The sequence below is a fragment of the Penaeus japonicus genome, unplaced genomic scaffold, assembly GCF_977035675.1.
Source record: "Penaeus japonicus unplaced genomic scaffold, GWHDUDI00000001_assembly GWHDUDI00000009, whole genome shotgun sequence".
NCBI lineage: Eukaryota > Metazoa > Arthropoda > Malacostraca > Decapoda > Penaeidae > Penaeus > Penaeus japonicus.
In genome coordinates, this window is record NW_028234411.1 from 24,260,502 (window position 1) to 24,270,501 (window position 10,000).

The 10,000-nt window shown below is 36.4% G+C and overlaps 1 protein-coding gene across 1 annotated transcript in view; it reads left to right on the forward strand.

Annotated features, from left to right (window-relative positions):
• The window catches only part of LOC122258893 (ER degradation-enhancing alpha-mannosidase-like protein 1), a 17,951-nt gene extending 8,235 nt beyond the window's left edge, over window positions 1-9,716 (forward strand). The window contains exons 6-10 of the mRNA XM_043025165.2: window positions 340-460; window positions 858-1,028; window positions 4,275-4,445; window positions 5,189-5,353; window positions 8,362-9,716. Coding sequence (XP_042881099.1) covers window positions 340-460; window positions 858-1,028; window positions 4,275-4,445; window positions 5,189-5,353; window positions 8,362-8,454 — 721 coding nt within the window. The 3' untranslated portion in view covers window positions 8,455-9,716. The remainder of the gene's footprint in view (window positions 1-339; window positions 461-857; window positions 1,029-4,274; window positions 4,446-5,188; window positions 5,354-8,361) is intronic.
• The last annotated feature ends 284 nt before the right edge of the window (window positions 9,717-10,000 follow it).

A 10,000-nucleotide genomic window follows, 5' to 3' on the forward strand; every position in this document is an offset into this window, starting at 1 on the left:
TATCATGTCATATGGCACCGCTTCCCATCAGGGACACAAAATTATGTCATGGCTCTTTGTATGGCTGGCAAGTCGGTTGATTGTGCACATAGCAGGTGGCCATGGCTTCAGTAGGTGAATAGCCCAAGGCATCAGGCCTACGCATATCCCTATTCCCTCCCTGGCGTTGTGTCCAGGCGGAGACAAAACCACCCCTGTGTTAGCAGTTTAGATTTCACTTCTAATATTTTTCCTTTGTTTTCCTTGTTTTTTATTCTTTATATGAGGAATGAACAATGATTAGTATTATTCATACATCTAGAAGAATACAAAAAGAACTGTACTGTTACCTATTTTCAGCCGACCACACTGTAATTCTGGGTTTGGCGAGCATCCTCTGTACGTAAATGTCGACATGAAGAATGGAGGAACGCAAACTACATGGATAGATTCCCTTCAGGCTGCATTTGCTGGAGTGCAGGTAATAGTTCTATAGTTGAATCATTATCAGAATAATTTGATTCTAATGAAGATTTAATGATCAAAATATTAATTACACATCTTGATTTGTATTGTTATTAATTTTCATTCATCTTTTTATTAGTCAGGGTTTATAAAATATACAGCTGTTATTCTATACCTCCCCTTCCCTCCAGTTAATTTGTATTTGATGGTCACTCACTCACACTTTATTTGCCTTCATAAAAGTACATATTGAACAGAATCAGCCAACAGCCAAGGAAATGAACCCACTGAACCCACTCTCATTATTTTTTCTCTCTCGCTTGCCCTTTACCTATCCATCCATCATATTAATTTACTGTACTTGCCTCCTAAGTTCTGTGCTTAGATATTAATGGAGAGCCATTTATCCATAGGTTTTAGCTGGAGACATGGAAGAGGCAATTTGCACACATGCCCTCTACTACACCATCTGGAAGAAGTATGGGGTCTTGCCCGAGAGGTTCAACTGGCAACGCATATCTCCGGATGTAATGTTTTATCCTCTGAGACCAGAGTTCGTCGAGTCAACGTATCTTCTGTATCAGGTACCTTCTCTTTTCTTTTCTTTTTTTTTTCTTCTTTTTTTTTTTACTTTTCATATTTTGATTCTTCCCCATCTTGTTCTCTCTCTCTCTCTTTCTCTCTCACACTCTTAACCCTTTCCCTGTCACCCCTCCAGAGGCGAACATTTTTCTAGTTGTCACAGGTCTTTGATTTTTTTTTAAATTTAAATAGTAGAATTTACGTTAATTTGAGTAGCCAGATTTACTAAGAAAGGGTTAGAGAACACGCTATAATTAAAATATTTTTGATAAATGTTCATTATTAATCTTGTGCCTGAAGACTGTGATGGCAAGGTGTGAATCCCCAACCCAACAGCCAGAGTCACATGATCTGATCCGGTACTTCTGTCAAAGAACCTTCCTGATATTTTTTTCTGCATAGAAACAAGCAAAGAGTAAAATACAATATTCCTTCTATTGTTTTGCATATATAAATTATTTAAAAAAAAATCATTCGTGCGTGCATGCATATAGGGACACGTACGCGCACAATTATATATACAAAATTGCTTTATATGTATTTCTATATCCGATGTGTATCTACCTATCTATCTATATATATGTATGTGTGTATTTATATATATAATCATTTATATGCATACATACACACAAACACACACACAGTATATATATATATATATATATATAGTATGTGTGTGTGTGTGTGTGTGTGTGTGCACACACACACACACACACATTATTTATCTATCTATTATCTATATCTATATCTTGTAAGCGAGAGGTATAATTTTTCATCTTCTTTTCTTACTTTTTTTGTTTTCCTTATTATTTTCTGCTACCTGTCTATCTTCTTTATTTTCCCTCTTTCTTTACATCATTTAGATAAAAGACTAAAACTCCCCCCCCCCCCTATATACGTATCCTTTTCCAGAGAAAGGCACAATTATATCTAGTTTGTGAGAGAATGGGTATAAGGTTTAGGTTTCCTTGATGTTCGATTACTTTTATCAATTTGAAATGTAAATGTATTTCTATTTTTTTAGCAGGATCTTATTTTTCTTACTTTTTTTGTTTCTCGTGGAGGTTTGATTAACTTTGCATTAATCCAATACAGTATCAATTCACTGTATGCTTGTTATGCTTCACTTAAATTAGACTAAAACTCATTTCCCTTTTTCACTCCTATTCAGAGAAAGTCTTCAATTATCTAGTTTGTAGAGAATTCATTTTAGGTTTCTTTGTTCGACTTTCTTAACCCATTTGAATGTAAATGTATTCTGAATGAGATGTTTCAGGGATCTTATTTTACTTTCTTCTTACTCGGTGGAGAGGTTTGATTAACTTTGCATTAATCCAATACAGTATCAATTCACTGTATGCTTGTTATGCATCACTTAAATTAGATCGAGTTCATTTCAGTTTTTCAGCCTCGGAATTCAAATAATGTCTTCTTTAACTCTTAACTTGTATTTCATTTTCACTTCTTTGGTCACTTTCTTAAACTGCCATTTTTCTTTTCAATTATTCTTTCTGATACCTGCTTCCAAACTTAAAGTGTCATTGATCTGATACGTTTTCAGTGAATATTGAAAAGAGGCTGTTTCCCAAATTGTCATGAGCCAGATTAATCAGACATATGGTTTTGGGCTTCTAGTACTAGATCTTTATAAGGTGTGTGATTTTATTTATTAACTACAAAAAAAAAATCAAAAAGCAATTCAATTATTTTCTTCTCTTCCTCTCTCTTTATTCTGATAGATGAATTTAAACAAAAATTTAACATTGTCTCTATGCCTCCTGACAGAGACCTGTCTCAGTAGCATTGGAAGGGAATATAGGAGAAGCCTTAGATTTTGCTTGCTATCACACAGGTAAATATGGTCTTTTCTCAAACATCTTTCTTTTTTTTGGTAAAGGTCATAGGACATAGTCGTTTTTTATTAATCTATATGATATTCTAAGATATTTGAAATAAAAGTCAATATTAAATGTGAATAGTCACTGATTTGCTAGCCTTTTTAGCACAACTTATGAATGGGTCAGCAAAATTTCACTGAAAACAGAAGTTTGAATAACATGGCTGTGTGATGTCCCACACAATTTCTATATGATACGTGTTAATAAGGATAATTTACTGAATATGGTGTACTGTAAGGTTGTTGGATGTACTGTAGAAGTAGAAGCAGTGGTTTGCCAGACTGGACAGAGCCAACTCTGGATAATGTGAGCTGTGATAAATGTCTGCTGTGGTGGTGGTCGTGGTAGTATGGATGGCGTGGCTATGATAACCAGGTTGGTGATGACCATGATAGTTCAAGATACTTCAAAAGCATTTTTTAATACTAAGGCTTTTAGAAAGACTACATGAGTATGGAAGTGTGAGTGATATTCTCCAGTTGCTGTTGTAAGAGATTTAGCCACAAAAATTGAAAGAATGTATTGTTATGATTTTCTGTCTTTTTTTTTTTACCTGTATTTAACAACACATGAGCCTCATGGTCACGATCTTGATTTCCTTCTGTTTTATTATCTTCTCACCATAACATCAGGCCATTCAGCCAATTGTAATTGATCTTCATTCAACTCACCGAAACCCATGTTGACAGTTATGTCATACATGGCCCCCTTGAGGGACATGTGGTAAACTGTAATTTTCCATCAAATTCAATGTTCTTTTTATGGCTATTTTCAGTGCATTGCTTTGACTATTTCTTAATTTTAGATTGCCATGTCCTATGACCTTTAAGCCAAAGGTTAAAAGCTAAGAAGGAAAAGAAAGAAGTTAAGAAAACATATGGGGGAGCAGAATAGCCAAATGCGTTGTCTGGAATTATTTTAGATTTTTAAATAATCCTTTTCCAAAGATAAATAATGCTTGCAATATATATTGGCTTTCAAAATGTGTTCACTGCAGGTAAGAAGCTAATGGTTTTACAAGTCTATGCTAATTGTTATAATGCCATTGTAAATAATTATTACTGTTATATTATTGTTATCTTATAATGATTATAATTATTATGATGATGATGTTGAAATTATTACTAATGACTTTTACTATTTCCCATTTCATTGTTGAGCCTAATTAGTTCTGCACAGTTTGTGTAGCTCACTTTAATTTTTGTCATAGTTTCTAAGCTTGCCATTTCAGAATTTTTTTTTTTTTTACAATTTCTCATGCTGTAATGGTTGAAGAATAACAAGGTGTATTGATACTCATGTGTAAAGTATAACAACATGTACTAACAAGGTCAAATATTTCTTTCATAGGCAACACGTAACCCCTTCTACCTACATGTGGGAAGAGATATCCTGACATCGCTGAACAACTTGACGCGGGCGGAGTGTGGCTACGCAACAGTTCACTCTGTACTAGACATGACACTTGAGGATCGCATGGAGTCCTTCTTCCTGTCAGAGACTTGCAAATACCTATACCTTGTAGGTCTTCTTTGTGTGTGTGTGAGTGTGTGTGAGAGTGAGAGTGAGATATATATGTATATATATATATATATATATATATATATATATATATATATATATATATATAATATATATATATATATATATATATATATATATTATATATATATATATATATATATATAATATGTATATATATATATATATATATATATATATATATATATATATATATATATATATATATATATATATATATATATATATATATATATATATGTCTTATATTTATGCACATGTTTTCCTCCGTAGTTTGTGTGTGTGTGTGTGTGTGTATGCATGCATGCATGTTTGCATATGGGTGTGTGCTTATGCGTGTGTGTGTGTGTGTGTGTGTGTGTGTGTGTGTGTGTGTGTGTGTGTGTGTGTGTGTGTGTGTGTGTGTGTGAGTGTGTGAGAGAGAGAGAGTGAGAGTGAGACATGTCTTTTTTATTTATGCACATGATTTACTCTTTAGTAGGAATGTTTTTTATATTCTATATAATGAAGTCCTTTGATATTTAGTTGTTGTTTTTTTGGATAACAAAAGAAGTGACATGAACGTAGACATGAATTGAAACTTTCTTCTGTCAGTGAACCTTTTCCTAACATATTGAAATCTGGATTTCTTGCAGGCTCCAGGGAAAAAGCTTTAGTACATGAATAACTCATAAAAGAAATCCTTATATAAGAACTGTCATTGATTCCTCTTCCATTTCCAGCTCTTTGACATAGACAACCCAGTGAATTTGAAGTCCCACCAATACATGTTCACTACCGAGGGCCACATCCTGCCTCTGGGACCTTGGCTGCGTAAGAAGAGATGGGACATCGACCTCTTCCAAAATGCTGAAACTGTGATACAAGTCAATGCTTCAGAGGCTTCTGTGAGTTATCAATCTCTCTCTCTTTCTCCTTGTGTGTGTGTGTTTGTGTGTGGGGTGGGGGATGATAAACAATGGTAAGAGTTCCTGGGTTTATTAGGGAGAAACTGATTTGTTTAGATAAAGGGAACAGCAGCTAAGCAGGAACAGGGGATCTTAACCCACTCGCGCCAGATAACGTGCTGACACATTTCGTGTTTTTTGCGTCAGACGCCGGTGACGAGATATCTGGGCAAGGCCAGCACTCGGGGGGAGCGAGTGGGCAGCCCAGGCTCGCAGCTTGTGTGCCTGAGAGTCTTAAGGCATTAGGCTTATTCGTTCGAAAACCCTGGCATTACGACCATACAAAGCCGGAATCGCCCCAGTGTGAATGGGTTAAGTGATGATCTAACCCAATGCCAACGGGCCCAGCGAGTTTTGGCAACCCCGTACTCCAGGCCTAAGTAATAATGCCTGGGTCATGACACCGGGTACTGTGACGCGGCATACGCAGCCTACTGGATGGAATATGAGCTTGACTTGCCACTTTTTTGATTGCATGTGTGATTTTTGTATTTTCCGTAATATGTATGATTTGAATGAAAGATGATATTGAGTTGACTTTGTGAGGTGTAATACAAGCTTTATCAATGTTATAATGCTAAAGCTAAAGTCAGACACATACGTAAATTATGTGAAAGCTTTTTCTTCGACAAATAAAACTTCTACCCATGTTGTACGTTCATAATCTCTCTGTAGCTCAAAAACATCATTGCTATGGTATCATGAGGGGAAACAATTATTTATGTAAAAAAAAGAATAAATACAAAACATAAATATAATAAAAATAAAACATATACATATAAAAAAAAATTAGAATTGGTCCCTAATGTCGACACCCTTCATGCCAACATTGTAATCGGCAACGACGCGGGGATGGTGCAGAGCATTGTAATGATATTACGGTCACTCCACTGCTCCTATAGTCTACATCCCCCTTCTTTGTCACGGTGAGGTCACCGGGCATCCACTTATGGGTTACCCTCACTGTCCCTACCACATTCATCTGTCAGGACTGGAGTATATGGAAAAGAGATGGGGAAGTGTACCAGTTGTCTACAAAGACAGTGTACTCTTTCCCCATGCTACCACTCATCTCCAACAAGTCCAGTACTGCCTTCGTCGAGGCTGGCGCAGTGCTTTTATCCTGGCCCGTGTAAATCCGGAAACATGAAGTGAATCCGCTGGACGGGCCAGTACTGGTCGACAATTTGTACACCTTTAAACCAAACCTAGCCAGCTTGTTTCTATTAAAGGTGACAAACCTCAGCCTCCCATGAAACTTCCACAAAGACCCGTCTATGGTGATGTCTTTCTCGGGGACTAAGGTCTCAACAAAGGCAGTGTTGAGGGCATTCGTAGTTTTCACAGATGATCCTCAGGAACCTCATCCCCATCCTCCAGATACGCAAAATGGAGGTGGGTTGTGAGGTGGTCAAACCGATCCCAGGACATAGTGAAAATAGCTCAACACGAACGGTTAGGTGATGGGACCAGAAATCCTGGTAACAGGGAAGTTTGTGGAACAAAATCGTCACCCGTAGACCAAAGTACACTATCAGCTCCTCCTTGGACATGGGAGTCCACTTCCTCATATGAGGAGAGGCAGGAGGAGAGATACCTGCATACCTAGAAGCAGACATAAAAGAAACATCAGTAACACAATTCCAAATTATATGTACACAAACTGTAATAATATAGGAGACAATAACAGCAAAAAATTACAAACTCACCTATTGGTCTCGTGTAAGATGAAAGATGTGTTGAAGGAGATTGTTAATGGAAAAACACTGGAATATCTCAAGGAGGCTCCTGGTTGCATTCAGGTCTGCCTTGACCCCAGGAGAACCAGCAAACCCGAACCTTTTCAGGATGTTATCCTTCTTTCGCCATGTCGAGTAATTTATGGGGGTCATCAACCTCCTTTTATACCTGAGGTTTTCCCCAATTTCCCGCCAGGTGACCGATAGCAACGTCATACCGAATGGGGAAGAAGTAAGCCAATCAGATCAATGGAATGACTTTATATTCTGTGACGTTGGTTACATGTGATTTTATGTAAATGGTGACGCAGGATTCACATGATCCATGTGACAAAATGTCATCATGACTTCACATATTCTGACGTTGGTCGCATGCGACCACGTAAATGATGATGCACGATTTACATGACAGAACGTCATCATGACGTCACATGCTGTAACGTTGGTCGTAGTGACGGGATACTCAAGTAATTTCAGGTAAAATCACTGCTTTTACCTGTTTACTTTGCACCACCACTGCTGTTGTAATGGTGGCGCACGGCAAAGGTGGAAATGCAATTTGTGTGTCAATATGTAGTGTCAATAGATAATTATGTTTAAAATCATAAAATCACTTTATTTCGATTATTTCTTGCCTTAGAACACTCCCACATATCACTTGCCATCAACTGGTACATTTTCAGAAATGTGACACACATGTGACGCCCGTCATAAACAATTTACAGGGACATCACACTGGTGTGGCATACCATCATCACACACTATCTGCCATGTCACACGGGTGTAACACCCGTTGTCATTGGGTTAAAGAGCACCAAGGGGCACACAAGAGCACAGGACTAAAGATCTCCTCACGGCCTCAGAGCTGGTGCTTGAGTCACTTAGTTGAAAGCAAGAACAATCTTACCAGCCTGGTCAGATCAGAGATGTTCCTTGCTTTGCTACTTTCCATATATTTGTAATGTGAAATATAGGTCTTGCAAAAGTAACTTAAGTGACTTTTGGTAAACAATACATGTGGATTGTAAAGTGAAGAGGTGGCACTGCATGTAATGTATAGTGATTAGACGATACTCTGTTTCTGTGTGTTGTCATTATGTGAAATGGATAATTTCATCATTACTAATTGTGTGTGTGTGTGTCTGTATGTGTACTACTTTCAATATCAAAGTCTTTATTTTATTAATATTATTTTTCTTTTTTTCTCAGTGTGCAGCAATAGATCAAGAAAGAACATATGGCCTGCCATTAAGAAGTCAATATCTGGAGCAGATTTCAGGAACGCTTGGAGTTGAGTTATGATAAAGGGTCATGTTAGTGTTCGAAAGGCAGCCACAAGAGCCTGGAAACATTATCATAATATGAATTTAATACTGGAAATATACAGAGGCTTTTGGGCAGATGAGTGCGTTTTGAAGTAAAGTCGTATAATCTTATCCACTTCTTTTCTGTAGATATGCCTGCAATCAAAATGTTTGTTTAAGGGTTTTACACCAACTCTCTCTTAAGCTTTTTACACATGCATTAGGTTTGTGTATAACATTGGGTTAGAGATTCTTCATGGTTGTACTGCATAGTTCTTTTCCCTTTTTTTTGAAGTTGATATTCTGATGAATCTTTTTTCCCATCCTTTTTCCCGTTGACCTTTTTTATAAACCTTCACACATTCACATTGTCTGTGAAACTCTACAACACCTTTTTTTTTTTTTTTTTTTAACAATGTTATTATTATTGGTTGTGGTTCATGATATGTTTCATTTGTCATATCAGTTTTGACACTAAACACAGGCAATATCTAGCTAAGTGCCTAAAGTAAGTAGGTCAGTAAACTTAAATAACATTGATTTTCCTACCTTTACAAGAGAATGTGAGGGGGAGAATCTTGAGGATACATTAATCATTCATCATTCCAGTATCTTTAAGAAACTATTGTACACTTTTTTATATACCGGTATCTATCGTGATGTATCATATGCAAGCCTTAGATGTACTTAGAGATGTTTTAGAAAGGAAATTGAAATCTGTGTTGCTGGTGTGAGTCATGTGAGTTGATTGTGGGAGAACAGTTCTTTATTTTCTATGACTTTTGATCAAAAACTATATTTTTTATCCTTTGCTTTCGTATATTTATGTAGGAATGTCTTAAAATGGTAAAATGGTAAGTAAGAATGTGTCTGTCTGTACATGTGTGCACATGTGTCTGCATTTCCTTCTACCATTGGAGTTTCTTTATGTAGAGTTCATTCCACCACTCTGATGACAGTAATTCCATTCATTTGACCTTTCAAAAGCTTCAAGGGGATGGAACTGTCATGTTGCAAACTGCCTTCTCATCCATTACATTACCACCTAGTAACCAATTCTTTTGTGATCATTCCAGGATTTCTAATAACTGTTTAAGGAGAGTAACTAAGGTTTTGCGTTTGATGAGTTTTGCGAGTTTGATTTTGAACAAAGGCGAATACATATGCCGACCACTTATTTCCTGTAAGTAGATTGATGATTTGGAAAAAGTGAAAAAGTGTTTGTAAAAGAAGAGAATATCTTAAATTGCTGTCCATTTATTTATTCTTTCATTCTTTCCTTTCTTACCAATCTTTTTTTTCTGCTTTCATTAAAAGCTATGTGTTGATTAGCAGGACGAATGAAGAGAGAATTGCTTACTTTCACCTAGGAAAACCCTAGAGAAATGAAAAAAAAAAAAATGTAAAAGTGAATGTCTTACCATTTACACTTAGTTCATGATTTTGTGTATTTCCATTTCTAGCATGACAGATTTCCCATAGCATTTCATGTATTTTACTTTCTTTCTTTCTTTTAAATTCAAAGACAAGGTCTTGCTCAACAT